This window comes from Cavia porcellus, unplaced genomic scaffold (genome assembly GCF_034190915.1).
Source record: "Cavia porcellus strain 051 isolate PalLab524CR breed Dunkin Hartley unplaced genomic scaffold, mCavPor4.1 scaffold_22, whole genome shotgun sequence".
Classification (NCBI taxonomy): Eukaryota; Metazoa; Chordata; class Mammalia; order Rodentia; family Caviidae; genus Cavia; species Cavia porcellus.
In genome coordinates this window covers 10656614-10674001 of record NW_026947505.1, presented here as the reverse complement: position 1 = coordinate 10674001, position 17388 = coordinate 10656614, and the positions used below count along the sequence as shown (strand labels likewise).

General features: G+C 40.7%; 1 protein-coding gene and 1 non-coding gene across 9 annotated transcripts in view; one reads left to right on the top strand and one right to left on the bottom strand.

Moving 5' to 3' along the window:
- Phactr2 (phosphatase and actin regulator 2) overlaps window positions 1–17388 on the bottom strand; it is a 268905-nt gene that overhangs the window by 10990 nt on the left and 240527 nt on the right. For all 8 annotated transcript variants that reach the window (XM_063233411.1, XM_003465632.4, XM_063233415.1 and 5 more), the window contains 3 exons: window positions 17221–17282; window positions 14367–14504; window positions 5421–5497 (listed from right to left, as the gene is read on the bottom strand). In XM_063233411.1, the coding sequence (XP_063089481.1) occupies window positions 5421–5497; window positions 14367–14504; window positions 17221–17282 (277 nt within the window). The remainder of the gene's footprint in view (window positions 1–5420; window positions 5498–14366; window positions 14505–17220; window positions 17283–17388) is intronic.
- LOC111755588 (5S ribosomal RNA) lies at window positions 10882–11000 on the top strand. The gene has a single exon (XR_002790150.2). It is a non-coding gene; the product is annotated as a 5S ribosomal RNA (ribosomal RNA).

The following is a 17388-nucleotide window of genomic DNA, read 5'->3' as shown; positions in this document are numbered from 1 at the left end:
ATTCTCTCCTGATTATAAATCTGGCACATGTTAACACCTGAAAAAACTTGAAATACAAATATTATCCAGGAGATTACTCTTAAACTCCCCACACAGCTATAATCATTTAGAAGTTTAGTTTGTGACTACACTTCGACATTTCATGCAATTTGTCTTTATAACTTAGAGAATCATTTTATATTATAGGAATTCCTCTTACTATGGACTGGGAAGTGGCTTTTGTTTGTCATGTGGTCTCTATAGAGACTACAATGACCCGCTCTAATTAGTCTAGACAGCCTGCTGTTAAAGTGGACTTTGGGTCTTGAGCCAAGGGCTGGCTGGGCAGCAGCTGGGGAGGAAATGCAGTACATGGCCAGACAAGCAGAAAATGCTCTAAGGGACTGAGGTTAAGGCTTGGTACCCTAGAAAGGCTTCAGGATGAATTCTGTGGGGGTACACTTACTCCTATTCCTATTGTAAAGCCCTCTCATGCATAGCAATTCCAGGGAGTTGGAATACTGCGATTTGGAAGGAACTGGGACAATTCTATGAAAGATCACTGCCATTCATCATCAAGGCAGATGAAACATGCCACAGAGTATGTTCCATAACGGAGGTACCAGAGATGTCTTCTTGGGTCACAAAAAGTGGAACTGTCATAGCATTAGTGCTGATACAGTATAGAAGACAAGCCACCATGATGGAATCCTCATTTACAAAAACAAGGACTTGGGGACTGCATCCTTCAATTTTTCTTTTCCATGCTTGTTTCTGAATAGGTAAAACATTCTTATGTCTCAAACAGCTTTCTAAAGGGTGAGTCTCCCCCAGCCACCAGTTTAGTTCTCCTCCTGAGAGGCAAGCATTTGGTATATTTCTCCAAAGATACAGAAACAAAGGAAGCTATATATGGGCATGGATCCTTCCAGCACTCACGGATGCATCACTGTGTGAATAAAGAGGTGCCTGAGTGGAGGAAGCAGAGCTGTCTCAACCCATTTATGAACCACCTCAGGTCCACAGGGAGCTCGGAGATTCAGGTTTGGAAGGCCAGACTTACTTGGTATAAGCAGATAAAATCTAACACTAATTAGAAGAAGGAAGAGCTGCTATGTTTCTAGGTTGCATTTAGAGGCCAAGATAATGATTCATAAAGTGTTTATAACTCCCAAGGGTGGCTGGGGCTGGAGTACCACTATCTTTTATGTGATCAATTTTCTAAATGTAAGATATTACTGTATTTTTTGGTCTTATTTTGATTAGAAACAGTAATGTTTATGAAAACGTTTTGCCCTTAAATACAGAAAACAATTTGAAAATCATAACCATGATTTTTTTTTTGTCTCCAAAGCCAAAAATATTTCCTGGCTGGAATGCGACTTTAATGATGTCATATAAATTAATGGAAAAAATAGCAATACACATCTGCTTTACTGCCAAGATTTAAACACTACTTAAGCAAGTCATATTTATTTTGGTGATATGAATATTTAATTTTTCCTTTTCTGGAAAGATATTTTAAAGAATGTTAATCAATATATTTGGGGATATCTTTTAAAGTTTACCCTTGATATCAGCTGTTATCTCCCAAAAGCTTATCTACTTGCAGCTACTAATATTTACTTAAACAGTGAAAATATCAACAGACTGTTTCATGAAACACAAGAAGCATATTCTAAATTTATCTAAATGACTAATATGGAGAAATAGCCAATAGAATTTTGAAGGGGAAAAATGTTCCATCAGCTTTAAAAGCATACAGCAAATTTGCTCTAAGTAAACCATGTCACATAGGCAGGGATGGGGTGAATGAGGAACTGACTTGTGAATATGTAAAAAAAAAAATCATATCCAGGAGGAAATAAATAGCATGAAGACAATAGACTATTGATTCAGAAAAGGTAATGCTAGCTTACTGTTTCTAAAATTACTTTATTTTGATGGTGTTGGAGTTGAACCCACAACCTTTGCACTGAGTTACAGTGCAAAGCCCTTTCTTTAGTTTAATATTTTGAGACAGGGTCTTGATAAGCTGCTACACTGCCCACTTCTGGAACTTGTGACTCTCTTGCCTTGGCTTTCCAGAGTGCTACGATTATAGGCGTGTGCTACCATGTCCAGCATTTTAAAATTCTTTTTGAGATAGAATTTCTCTGTATAGTCCAGGCTGGTCGAACTCACTAATAGCTCTGAATTTGTGGTTCTCTACCTAAGCCTCTGGAGTACTGAGATTACAGGTTTGTACTACTATCCCCAGCCAGTTTACTCCCTTGAATCAGATGCAAAAATAAATACCCAACAAACAAAATGTGTAAGTGTAAAAAAATGTGTATGTAAAAGCTAAAAATTATAGTTTTATAATCTTAGCCTTTCTCTAAAAGACACAACAATGAAATAAAAGATAGATTTTAATATGCAAAAGTCTAAACAAAAAAATTCACGTTAAAAAGTTAAAAATATCATGCTACATGTTACCAAGGGCTAATATATACAGTATTTAAGATTTTATTAATGTATGTCAAAAAGACAATGCAAGGAAGGTGTGGTGGTGTGTATTTGTAATTCCAGTTCCTTGGGAGGCTGATGCAAGGAGACCTTGAGTTTTGTTTTTTTGGTACTGGGGATTGAACTCACGACCTCGTGTTTGCCAAGCAGGCACTTACACAACTGAGCTAAACCCTTGCCCCAGAGACCTTGAATTTGAGGCCACCCAGGATAACATAGTGAGACTCAGTCCCAATTATAATTTACAAAAGGGCTGGAGTGCAGCTCTGTAATAGAGCATTTGCCTAGTATGCACACGGCCCTGGATGCAATCTCCAGCACTACAAAACTGGTCAAAAGCTCTGAATTGGCAAATCAAAGACAAAAATAAATGGCCAGTAAATATAAATGAAGATGTTTAATCTCACAGAAACCAATGAAAGAGTATTACTGTTTATCCTATAGAATATTAAGTCTCTCAAACACTCCCCGCCCCAGACACTGATAGGTGAGGGGTATCAACTATGACTCAATAGCTAAGTGCTTTTTGGGATAATAACTATTTTCTTTCACACTGTAAAATATCTTTCTAGTCACCCAGCAAATGCTCTTACTGGCTCTATCGCAGAAAAAAAATGGCATGTACACAGAGATATGTGCATGATAGTGTTTTGATAATGAAAAACTACAGTCCTTGTAGACATCCATCCATCCTGTAACTGTTCAGTAATTTAGAGCACATTACCTACGAGATGCTGCAGTCATTCAAGTGGATAAGATGGATACAAGTAAGGATAGATTTTCTAATGCTGTATCTGTGTGTGAGGGAGGACATACAAAACACATGTGTACACACACATGTACTATGTGCAAACATGTTAGCAAACACATACAAAAATCTCCAAAAGAATCTACCTTGAACTTTGACCAGCGCTTCCCTCTTAGAGTAGAGATGAAGCAGGGAAAGGAGTGAAGGGGGTTAATTTTTACTTAATAAATCTTGTATTGTTTGAATGCTTACCTGAAATATATTATTTTTACATATAAAAAGACACATATAAAAAAGAAAGGGCCCTAATTTCCCCCTGTTCCTTAACTCTGTTGTCTTTCTTCAAAGAGCAAGACAGAATAAAAACAACCTCTGGTTTTTATTTGATTCCTTTCTGCTTGCTCTTCACGCTAGCAGAGCAGATATTACGATTTCTAGGAAAAGTATGCAGAAGCCCCGCAGCGCAGGGCTGTGGCCTCGACCTCTCACCTCTCAAACACAGGGTGTTGGTCAGCGGCTCACAGGCCCCAGCCAGCGCAGTTTAACCACAAATACCCGGCCCCTTTTTTATGCCCAGCTTTACTGGAAAAGTGTAACTTCAGGGGGCACGTTTAGTCTGGACTTTTCCTGACCCCAGAAGTGGCAGGGAGAGGCACAGTCTGGCTTGCTAAGGGCGTGTCAAAAGTCAAGGGTTGATTGTGACAGGAGAAAGCTCTGTGTGGAGGAAAAACCGCACACTCAGGACGGCAAAGCCCTACTTGCAGATACAGACAGCCAGGATGGGGTGAAAACAAACAATGAAGGAGAAAGATCCCCAGAATAAGGGACCTTCTGCTCCACACCAGACTTGCACACATGAGGATGAGCTGCAGAGCATGCCTGTGACAGGGTTCCCACGAACTCCTTGAGTTGTGATTAAATAACTACATTCTGCTGCTGTTCCTTTCCAGGTCGCATAACCCCCAGCACAGGACACCCCTGCCTCCACCAGCGACCACACGGGACCAGGAGCACCGAGGAGTGGACCTACCTCCCAGAGACTGTTTCTAGTGTAGGGCATTAGTTCTTATTTCTAAAAAGTTAGAATGTGGTCCTGTTCATGAAAACATTTTTAAAAATCAAACTGATTTTTAAAGATTTGATTTCTATGTAGATTTTTAGGAATGCACCTGGGATGTAGGGCAAGGCTCATACACCTGTGAGAGAACCAGGACATCTGTGACAGGTGTGAGCCGCTCACTTGAGTCCTTTCTGATCTTAGTAGTCTGTGAAACTGAAGTGTTCAGGGAGGAAAAATAGCAGGATTATCACTGGTATAGTCTGGATCCCAAGAGTGCCCAATTGGCTCCAGTTTGGTTCAATTGGAAAGTTTAAAGGGGTGCTGAGCAGGAGGTCTTTCAGCCACTGGGGAGTAAATAACCAGGAAGGGGTTGTGGAACTCTGTCTCTTCTTGCTTCTTATTCCCTGGGATGAGGTAGGTGGTTTTGTCATTCACCACTGCCCCAAAGCAACAGATCCAATTAACCATGGACTAAAACCCTCTGACACTGTGAGGCAAAACAAACTTCTTTTCTCTGTAAATCGGTTATCTCAGGTCTTTGTCACAGTAATGGGCAGGCTAACAGTGGCAGTCTGCAGTGCAGATACGAATTGGATGTCTATTGTCAGCGGTATCTTCTAAAAATTCAGTTGCCATCCTAAGTTATGTCTATGTGAGCCCAATGCAACACACGTGTGCCCACGCTGACTGTCACCAGCATCTGCTCTGGGCACAGAGCTTCCAAGAGTCAGTTCTAAAGCAAAATAAGTGATGTTGACACTTGTCTTCTGGCTCAGAAAATAAAACTAAAGAGAGCCAAGATGTAGCTCTTGAAAATGATTCAGACTTCTTTGAATGAAAAAAAGGATTTAATTTTAGAAATTCTTGTTCAGCATCATTACCCTTAGTGTTTCTAAAAGAGATAGCTGAGTGTATCATGCAGTTTTAGAAGTTTGCAATGTCCTCTAGTCATATCTTTACAACTGTAGAATTGACCATTAGGTTACCAGATAAAGGAAGCAAGGGTGAAGACGGGAAAAGCAAAATGTTCATTTGATGGCTATATTACACTGAAAAAAAATTTTAAATTGTGACCTAACACAAAATTTACCATCTTAAGCATTTTCAGTGTGCTGAACTACTTACCTGGTAAACTGTCGACTCTCTTCATGAACTTCCATTTCTGTGCTTTTAAATTCATTTAGTTCTTTCCTTATTGCTGCCTAAATAAGAAAAAATATATGTTAGAATTATTATTTAGGTCACAATTTATACAGCATCAATGAAGCAGACATTCTTTTCCGAAATGTCTGGATTGAGAGAAACAGTTTCCTAGTTTCTATTGGGTAAAGGCATAATAAGTATCATGCCATTCCGATTATGCATCCCTAATCTGAAAATCTGAAATTAGAAATTCTACAAAATCTCAAACCACATGAACACCACATGAAAATTCCACACCAACCTGCGTGACTGTCACAAGGTACAGATGCACTAAAATTCTTATATAAAATGACCTTCAGGATATGTGTATACAGCAAATACAAAATTCAAATGAATGTTGTGTCTAGACTTGGGCTCCATCCCCAAGACAGTTCACCATGTACTGCAAATAATCCAAAACCTGAAAAAATCCATAGTCGGAAACTCTAATGATGCCAAGTTGTTTTGGACGAAGGATATTCAACGTATTAAACTGAACATAAACCAGGACAGATTTTCTTCAAGTGTCTGAGAGGAAAGCAACCCTGCCAGACCCACCCTTGGACCTGGTCTGTGACTCACGCAGAATGTCCCCCACTGATGACCACAAGAAAGTAGAAGGCGAGAGGTTTTCTGAGAAGTGATATCATGTTCCTATGAAAGTTCTGCATCTAGTACCACCCACAGGCTGGCTTTGACTGGCTGCCACAGAGCTGCTGGGAAAGCAGTTGCTATTTCTTCATTTAATATTGAAAGTTTAGACAAACAACTTAAAACTTCAGCACAGCACTTGAAGCAACTCAAAGAAAACATCAAATAGGATGCCTCACTATTTAAAGAACACATAAGCAGTGCCGTGTGCATTTTGGTGTACAAAGAGATGCTTATGCTATTCAGACTGAAACCCTGAGATGCGAATTGAAATGTTAACCTTAGCAATCCACTCACAAAGAGTGGCGGGGTCAGGCATGGCTTTGGCTTCAACTTTTTGCTTATGTATATTTCCTATTTTCCTATAAAGAATGTTTTATTCAACAACAACAACAACAATAACAACAATAACAACTAACCCCCCAAATGGACACTTCAAGCAAAACAAGGAATGATAATGTAAACTCTAGACAGTGCTTCCTGGGGAGATAAAGATCTATTTTGTGGTTGGAAAACAATGAATTTTAGAAAAGGCAGAAGTCCTGAGGTCTCTATGTGGCTCATTCCTGTCACTAGCCACCACTCTGCAATCCACAGTCACTTTTCCATTGCTCTGGCTTAGATCCCTGTTCCCGAAAGACCCACGTGTGAAAGGCTCATTCTCTAGGGTAGCACCACTGGGAGGTGCTGTGTAGCTTTAGGTAAGATGGCACCTTGGTCCTTAGATCACTGAGCATTGTTCCCAATGGGGTTTGGGGACCCTGGCCTGACCTTTGCCTTTCTGGCTCATATTGTCAAGTGGTCTACTGCATCAACCATCACCACCTGATGCTCTACTAGAGGTCCACAGTTAGGGGTCACTTGATCTTGCACTGGAATCTCCAGAACCATCATCTAAAGTAGTCTCTGTCTTTATAAGTTAACTGCGTTAGGTTATTTTGTTGTAGTGACAAAAAGCTGACTATATGCCCTCTAGAAAATAAGAATGATGATTCCTCAAATATCATATTAGTTAAAGGCACATTTGAAAGTGCTTTGCATAATGTTATCAATAAAATGCTTTGTGTATGTGGTTACTGGGTTGAACCGAGGCCCTTCACAGAGCTACATCCCAGCTCCTCAGTCCTTTTTATCTTGAAACAGGATCTCACTGGGTTACTAAATTGGCCAGGCTGGGCTAGAAATTGAGATTTCCATGTCTCAGCCTACCACAGTGCTGGGATTACACACATGTACCACCATGGCCAGCTATTATGAAGCTTTTGAAAAACAAAGTATTTTGATTTGTGACTATGAACTAATAATCTTTTCACTTTCATTTATAGTCTACTGGGGTGCAAAAATCTGTCACTGAAAGAGATAAACGCAAGTAAGACAAAGTCTTTATTTGAAATAATAGGCTGGAAAATGATCTAAAAGTTTGGCAAAATCCAGGGAAAGTACTGTGATGAACAATTGGGACATGAAACTTTTTTAGTACAGCTGTAAACTGTCCAGTATATCCTTTACATTAATAAAATTTACAATTCTCCAATGATCACATACACACTTACTTATCCCCTCACCCCAAGAACCCACTAAACATCTATAGGCACAACACATATTCTCATCTGCAGTGTGACTTTGCCATTCCCTCAGCAAGAGCTGGACTCTACCTTTTCACCCTTGAGTTTTGTAACCACTTTGAATGATAAGACACCACAGAGGTGATACTGTGTCAGGACGAGGTGTAGTCCTTTCCTGGCCCAGCAACTTTTGGTTCTTGGAAGCTGGCTGCCATGGAACAACATGACCTCTCTCAGGAGACGACACTCAGGAGTCCCGCGGAATGGAGATGCCATAGAGAGGGACCCAGGACCAAGAAGGCATTGACATGTTTGTGTGAAGCTGTGTCAGAAGAACGTTCTCACACGATGCCACAGGGATCAGAAACAAACTCTTGAGCTGAGTGGTTCCCAAATCCCTTTCTCATTAACATGCGAGCAAAATAAATAGTTGTTTTAGGTTGCTAGGTTTTGGGGTGGTTTATTGCAGAGCAACTGATAACCTGAATGCTGTGCCAAGACTTTTATCTCACAGAAGGTGTAATGAAGGCCTGGCTGGACTGTGTGACCTGAGGTTATCAAGGACGCATTAAGTGGTGAGCCTGGGGCTCATGCACAGGCCTTCACATCCCACACATTTTTCAAGACAAGGAACTGGCCTCATTTTCAAGAAAAGGAGCTGCCTGATGACTACCTTAGATTCCCATGCTCTGTGTGCTGGGTTCTGATTAGAAATGATGAGTCAGCTACATAAACGATGTCACAATGAATGTGATGTAAGATTTTAGGGATGTGATGTTTGAGAATATATTAGAAAGATGTGACTGTAGACAGTGAAAGAACCATAATATTCACTTGAAAAATTCACTGAAGAATAACCATAGTTTTAGTTCAAGAGTTACTTCTTGGAACAGAAAGATTCCTTGGGAGAATTTAAAAGAGGAATTGATTCTTTTATGTTAGTGAAATATAGGCACAGTAATATTAACTTTCTAATCTGCAAATGAGACCAGAGTGCGAGCCTAACACTCCTTACAGAAGTGTTACCAGGACTGATTTCATTGAAAAATACAGGACAGGCAGGCTTGGCTGGGACACAATGGGAAGGTACTGACCTGAGACAGAGTTTCTAGGATACAAGTGACGCAAACAAAACACACTGAGAGAGCATACTGTTATTAGTACTCAGTATTTTTTGGTATGACAAGAAAGGCAAAAGCAAATGATCTGAGATGATAGAAAACACATTTAAAATGGAGTAGCAGTGAGTAGTGACAGAAGCTCTTTCCTACTAGCCTCTGACAGCTCAAGGGCCGCCTGGAAGGAAGCAAAGGTGATTTGGTGGCAATGTGGACCCCACCACCTTCTCAAACAGTGCAAGTTGTGAGCTCAGAATGATGCAGAATTTCCATTTGGTATCTTTTGGTTTTTTCTTTGATAGAATTCTGATAGGGAATGTAGAGGGGATTTTTGATGACTCATCAAGTTCAGTGCCAGGGAAAGATAAGTTTGCCCCTTTTAGCCCCTCGTGGAACCACGAACCTGCTGAAGAATATCCTGTAAAGAATGAAAATCTCAGTCTTTCTGATCAGCTGTTTAGTCAGCACATTCCTGGAAAGACAGCATGTTTTGTCTTTATGTCCCTTTTATTTTATCAGGGATAATACCTGATATATTTTAAGGGTTTTAATAAATGATTCCTGCCTTACTATTGGGCAAATCCATGTATCATCTGAAAAAAATTATGTTCACATTCACTAGAAAATGATAGACTAGACTGTAAGTTAAGGCTTCAATAAATGGTGAAAATGTCACCAAGGAGGAACAAAGCTTGGACTCTTAAACTCGACCATGTATGTAATGCTGGTGAGAGCTACCTGCACTACCATTCACTGGAAGGATGCAGATATTCTACCTACCTCTCTTGTTCATTTACCTGGCCCTGCCTGCCTTTATGAAGTTCAGATATAACTGGTCATAATTAATTAGTGATGAAACTTGGGTTAAATGACTTGGCAGAAAACCCAGTGGCCCAGTCAGGAATCAAAGAACTGCCCAGCCTACCATCTGCTCTCAGCTTCCATTCTTCACCGCCAGGAAGGTGACAATTCAAATGCAAGCCATGGCATTAAAAAACTGTCATGTGGGTATCGAACAGGTAAAACAGACTAACAGTGAAATTGTCTTTGACTTCAAGGTTAATCTGATGAATCTGAGTAGTGATTTTTATAATGGGGTGAGATATGGAATGTAAGAGACAAAAATCTGTCCAAGTCCAATAAATGATTCTCCTCCATAAAGTGGCTTCCAAATGGCATACCCTGATGTAAGGCTGAGTTAGCTATCTGACCCCCAAAGGACAGCAAAGAAGATGCAAGTTGGTGTTTAACAGGTGAAAAAGGGACGTGAGGATGTGTAGTGAGTGAGACCCAGCCTGAGCATCTGAATCAATACATGTCAGCTGTCACACAGGTTTGCAGTCTGAATCCACAGTACTAAGTTATCTAAAATAATTCATTTTATAACTCAGTTAAAATAATATTAAAAATAAACTTGACAATGAAAAATAGTTCCTTGTAATAAAGGTCTCATTAGGAAAATGTAGTTATTCTAAATATATAACACACCTAAGAAAATAGGAGTCTGAACTGATAGAATTATGAGCAAAGTGGGTAAAATCCACATTGTGGGAGACTTAAGACTTTTTGTTGTGAGACAGATCAACTACACACAAAAAATAAGCATACAGAAATCTAAGTGCAATTAACAAGCTTGATCTTAATACACTCATTAGAATACTACCCCCAAAGTGTAGAACACACATTATTTCAAATCATGTGTGAGACCTTTATAAGTTCTGATTACATACTTTAAAAATCCTGGCACTGAAGGCAGCATTGCAGACAAATTAAATCAGCATCTCAGGAGTTGAGGCTCAGACATCCACAATGATCAGGGTCCCCAGGTGATATCAATGTGTAGCTAAGGTTGCGAATCAACGAACACAGGTAATTTACTGCCTTTGTGCTTATCTTAAAATTAAAGAAAGACAGGCTAGGCCTGGTGACACTTGCCTGTAATGTAATGACTTGGTGAGATTCTATCTTTAAAAAAAAAAAAAGTTTTAAAAAGCTGGGGAGAAGCTCAGTGTGAAGCCCCTGGTATCAATCTACAGAGCTATCCTCCTCCACAAAAAAATTTAAGGAAGAGTCTACGGCCATACCACCCTGAACGCGCTCGATCTCGTCTGATCTCGGAAGCTAAGCAGGGTCGGGCCTGGTTAGTACTTGGATGGGAGACCGCCTGGGAATACCGGGTGCTGTAGGCTTAAAAAAAAAAAAAAAAAAAAAAAAAAATTTAAGGAAGGGTAAAAATCTATGCTACAATCTATTTCAAGATAAAAAAAAAAGCCAAGTAAAGCCAGAAAAAAAGGAACAAAACCCAAAACACAAACAAAACAAGAGGAAAGAAAAAAGAGCAAACACAATGCCCTTCTCGGCCAATTTGTGGAGAATATATTCCAAGATCTCCTGTAGATACTTGAAATCACAGAGTATCAAACCCAATATAAACTGTTTGTTCCCATGTCTGTGACAGAGTTTACCTTTAATGTATAAATTAGGCACAGTAAAAGATGAGCAACAATACTAGTAAAATAGGACAATTATTGGGCTATTAATAAGTAGAGTAAGGGTTTCTTGAATGGAAGCACTGAGAAACTTTGACAGTCGATCTCAGAACTCAGACAATTGCCAAGTGACCAGACACACAGGACAAATGGACTATCCACATCTTGGCAGGGCTGCAGAGGACAGCCTGGACAGGACAAGCTATTCTGCTTTGTCCTTGAAATCTCAAGACACTTGGAAGTTCATCATGCAACTTGGAATAACACAATTTAAAACACACAAATCACTTATTTCTGGAGTTTTCCATTTAGTATTTTCAGACCACAGTTGACTGCAGAAAACTGAAAACTAAGATAAAGGGAGAGTATTGTAAAGACATAGAGAAGAATCACCTTTAGTGCTGGGTGTGGTGGTTTATACTCCTAAACTCGGAACTTTGATAGGTTGAGGCAAGAGGAGCACAAATTTAAATCCACTCTGGGATACTTAGGGATTTAGCAAGATCCTGTCTCAAAAAAAAAAAAAAAAAAAAAGGCTGGGAATGTAACTCAATGCATAGTCTTGATTCAATACTCAGTTCTAGGGGAAAATAATTAACTTCGGGTAAAGAAATTAAATTAGAAAAACAAAACAAAAGAAGTTCTCCGAGACTATGAGAAATATAATTTTATAATTTTGGTAGAATGAATTTCTTTTAAAGAAACAAAATCACACTCACACACACAAAAGAAACACAATCACAAACGGCAAAGAAAAAAGTTGATAAATACTGTATAACTGTTGTTATGGGTTGTGTTTCCATGTCTCCTTAAAACCTCATATGGTCAAGGAGGCAGGTTTTTGGAAGTGGCTAAATCAGGAGTTCGTATCGGTTCACTGTCTAGTGCTGAGACTGGGGATGTAAGTGCCACTAGCCCCAGAGCAGCTGGCCTGCATACAACATAAGGGAGGAAAAAAGGCTTGCTCTTCCCTTTTTGCTTGTTGCTTTTGTTATCTTCCACCACAATGAATGGTTGCCCCTCTGCCATGTGCCACCCTGCGTTAGAGCCAGCCGATTACGGGCCAAAACTTCCACAAACTGTGACCTAAATAAACTTTTCCTTCCTTAACTTAGGTGTTGGGTATTTTTTCTCAGCAACCAGAAAAGCAACTAGGACAACTGTTTTAAAGACTTTATGTGTCAAAGGATATCATAAAGTGAGTGGAAATGTCCTCAAGTGGAAGACGACCTATGTTTATTTGTATTACATGTAACTAGGATATATGAAGAACTCTACAAATTAACAAGAAACTGATAGGCCAAAAAAAAAATAGGGCAAGCCAGGCATTTCAAAGAAGTAGAATTCAAATGCCAGATCAGTAGAAAATATGCTCAAGCTAATGAGTAATTGTCAGAAGGCAAAATGAAATCACAGTGAGGTGTTACGTCCCCTGGTTTAGGACACAGCCCTCAGTCTGTGGTCACCATCCCCAGGTTTCCCCCTCTTCCATGAAGTGTTGACTAGTTGGTTCACTGATTATGCTCTGCTCCATCACTTCCTGTCTTTCTCCTGCATATTCTAGCCTCCTATTTCTTTTGGTCCCTTTATGATAGCATAAAAGATTGCTGAAGTGTTTCCTGCAAGTTAAAAACAATCCTCTCAATGCCTCACCTTCCCTTCCAAATTTATCCACCCAAGCCTATGGACAGCCTCACCGTACCTTTTCCCTGCAGAGCCAAAAGTCCTGGGATTGTTTGATCCCATGGTCTTTCACACTGTTGAACTAATGTCCATTAGAATATTCTGCTCACTTGTTATTGGACAAGATGGCCACCTTCCTAACACTGTCCTGCCTAGGCCACCCGGCTACTGCCTTCTCTTCTCGCCTTGTACATATCTCTTCTCAGGAAGCTTCTGCTACATTGTTTGTTGGGGAAGGGGTTGAACTCAGGGCTTGAACCTGCTAGGCAAGCTCTCCCTCACTGCTGAGTCCCCTGAGCACAACCTGTTCCTCGTCTGTTGCCATACTCCTCTCTGCTCTGCATTTCTGCTTATGGTTTCTGAATTAATATCAATAGCCATGCGCTTAACACATGGCACCTGCTTTACAGAAGAAAACTTCCTATTAAAAGTATTCATTAAATGCCTTCTTCTAACATGTTGACTGGGTATGGGTTTACTTAAAACAAGATTTTGCTTAGGGACAAGCAAAAGAACCCACTATTGGGGATATATGGAGGATCCTAAGGCAAAATATTTGAAAGTGAATGGTTACCATAAGTCTTTAGATACAGAACCAGAATACTCATAAAATACTTTTGAGGATGCCTGGGCTCAGTGGTAGAGTGCTTGACTGACATGTGTAAGGCCCTGGGTTGGATCTTCAGGGCCAATAAAAGCAAACCAACAAATGAACAAACCAAGTCTTTCTGTACGATGGAATCCTCTGTATGTCATTTTCTAGAACTAGGAGCCATGATATATACTAGGTATCAGCAAGCTATGGCCTGCAGGCTAAAACTGGCCTGTTACCTGTTTTTGCAAAAATGCTGTATGGGAACACATACGCATCCTTCAATGATGTCGTCTTTGGCTGGTTTTAATCTATAATGGCTGAACAACTATGAAAAAAAAAAAAGAAAAAATAGTGCAGATCACAAGCCCTAAAATATCTTCTCTCAAGCCATTTATTTAAAAAATATGCCATTTCTTATACAGATCAATACCTTTTCCATGAATGTTCCAAGTATGTTTCCATTGAAACATACTTTTTTCAATGGTAACTCCTATAAGTTATATTTTCAAAGACCAAGAATATATCCTGGCTATCAGAAAAGCCCTCCTTATCTAGGTTTGGATGAAGACAGCTCACATGATAACTGAGAACTAGTTTTTCTGAGATTGCATTGAAAGAACTCCATTGTTATCATTAAGTATATCATCTAAGTGGCTTAAAAAATCAGAGAGAGATGTTTTGGACTATCTGCTTAGATCTGGTGGCCTTGGATGACTAAGCGGAGGATAAGAGAACACTGAGCTTTCAGTGAAGAGTCACAGTCAGTATGACAGTCATGGGGCTCTTGCCTTGTCTGCAGGCGTCAACCTGGCCCAGGGCTTGTCTGCCCGGCGGTCATAGTCAGGAGAATCGGTGACTTCAACATACTCGTTAAACCGCAGGATCCTTCGCGCTTGCAGCTCTGCTACTGTGGGTCGCAGGCTAAGCTGCAGGAGAGGAGGGGAAAGGCAGAGATGAGAAAACCACTTCCAGCCTCGTGGTGGCAAGTTTTCTACACAGAACACTTCAAAATTTGGTTAAATAAGGTCACTTTCAGATATCGGAAAAAAAAAAAAAAGGCAGTAGGCGTCTTGGGAATTTGTAATGAGAGCTAGAAAGCAGCGTGCCCTAATTTTTGAGACTATAAAAACTATCACTGTTAGATAGGTCATAGTGTTTGGCAACTATCTGCATTGTGTTATTTCTCCCCGCCTGCCGGGCACTGAGATAAAAGCCTGCCTGTCCGTTCTACTACAAGGACCAGCAGGGATGCCCAAAGGAAGGTAACCCAGCAGCAGAATGGCTGAGTGACAGGGACAAGAGCTGTGAAACTTACAGCAGTGAGAGTAAGCACAGCCTTCCCAAGAAAAGGAGGACACAAGCCTGGTGCTGACGTGAACCCCTGGCCAGAAAAGCTGTCCTGGGGGCAAGAGGGCAGGACTGCTGCAGAGTCACACTTGCCGCCATCTTTTAACATTTCTCCTTGACAGGTTCTTCCTTCTGGCCTCTACACAATTCCAATAATTCTCCTGAATCTGGTCGGTCCTTTGGGGATTGGCGTTCATCTCTTGGTCTTTCCTCAAGCCCATGAATCAGAGGAAAACAACTATGACAGAACAAAGACACCAAGGCTCCTGGCTGTCAGGCAACATCTACTCTGTTCGCTTGAGTTTCACCCCCTTATGGGGCTTCCTTCAGCTTGGAGTGTTTCCAGACAAGAGGATCCAAGCTTTTGTTCTACCTAGAGCAGTTAAGGGTGAACCTTTTAGGGCTTTTAATGATCATCAACAGCCCACTGTGGCATGCTTGCTATAGGTTCCTCTGACCTACAGGTTCCAAGGCCTAGAAAGTCTATCTTCAGACTCTTTTCACATTTATATATACTCTGTACACACCTAGACTATGTCCTCTGTAGAGGTAGCCCTTATTGGCATAAGCTCACACACAATTCACTCTGCAGATGCTGTGAAGTCAAAAACAGCTCCTTTCCTGGACCTCAGTTTCCTCCCGAGTAAAACCAGAGGCTGAATTAAGTTAATGCTGAGCTAGGCATGGTGGTGCAGACTTCTAATCTCAGCACTTGGGAGGCTGAGGCAGGAGGACTGTCATGAGTCTAAGGTCAGCCTGGGCTACACAGTGAAGTCAAGACCAGCATGGACTTCACAGTGAGACCCTATATCCAAAAAACAAAAACACCAAAAGAAAAAAGTTAATGCTGTAACAGTGAAGCTTGTAAGGACTCTTAGAAGGCCTGGATTCATATCCTAGGCCCATGTGAGCTGGGATACGGCAACTTGAGCTCCTTCCATCCACAGGGAGCCCTGGCAGGCAACGGGAAAGCTGGGAACAGACTAAGTAGTTTTGTTACATCTGATGTGTCACCCAATCCTCTTCTCTCTGGCTTCCTCCTGTCTCTGGGGCGGAGAGGAAATGAGGAGGACCTGCACCATCATCAGAAGGCCCTGGATGATGGGGATGGGGAGAGAGGAGCTCTGCCTCATCCAGAACCCAGGTGGACTGAAGAAAGGGTCCGTGTGTCCCAGGTCTGCCCCTGAGCAGTGCAACAGGGCTACTGCTTGTCTGCAGCAGGTGACTTCAGGGCCACCATCCACCACAGAGCCGTCCCCAGAAACAGCTCACACGGCCTCTCAGCCCGGGCATGATCTGACAGGAGGCGCTTTGAGAACAAAAGAAATGAACTAAGGGTCTCCTCTGGAGAAGCAAACAAACAAAAATCCCGGCCTTAAAACCTTTCCATAGGTAATGGGGTGTTTCCTGTCCCCACCTTAGATTGCTTTTGCTGGGAACTCCACACATAGGCCTCAAAAATGTGTCAGGCCACTCACTTGACAGTGTCATACTTTAGTCATCCTGCCTTGTGCAGGTAGGAGAGGGCTATCTGAGGGATTGTTACAAGGGTTAACGTTGACGTATGAATGGTGCTTAATTTTTCCAAAGACTATTATTTTACACAAAAAATGTCATTCCTGGACTCAGATTTATATTTTCATGAAATACATGGGAACAGTGGCCTGAGTTTTAGGAGGAAGCCATTTGTCAACTGGGGGAGTGCCAGTTGAATGGTCCAGCTCCCTAATAAATTAGTCAGATCTGATACGGAACAGTGGTGAATCGTCACAAAATTGCCTCACAATCCTCTGTCATTTAATGGCATTTCCAGATTAAATGGGGAGGGGTGAATTTTTTTTTTTTTTTTTTTTTATACTGGGGATCAAACTCACAACCTTATACTTGCCAGGCAGGCGCTTATGCCACTGAGCTAAATCCCTGCCCCTGAAGCTGTTCTTTTTCAAACTGGAACGTTAATCATGGCTCTCTAAATGGAAGATCTCTGTGGGATGGTTTTTGTTCCTTTCTATGCCTCAAAAGTTTTTGATACAGAATATGTATTTTGAAAACCCTTTACCTTTTTAAAATTAACATGAAATTCAAAATTAACTGAAAACCCTTTACCTTTTTAAAATTAACATAATATGCGTAATTATATTGTATATATTATGATGATTTTAGTGTCCATGATGATTAAGCAGATGAAGAAAACTAACTTTTCCTAAGTATCAGATTTCCATGTGGGGAGTGGATTTATATTTTTAAAAAATATGTCTCAACACACACATTCATTAACAGTTATAATGTCATCACCTTCCGGCTGAGTCTACGCTTAAGTTCCATTTTTGCTTCTTGTTCTTCTTCTTCATTCTTTTCTGTTTATTGAGGGAAGAAAGGCACAATGATTTAGTTACTAATGATAATTTTATAATCAGAGTATTCTATCAGGCCACAACTGTTTGCCTCTAACAGATACTGATC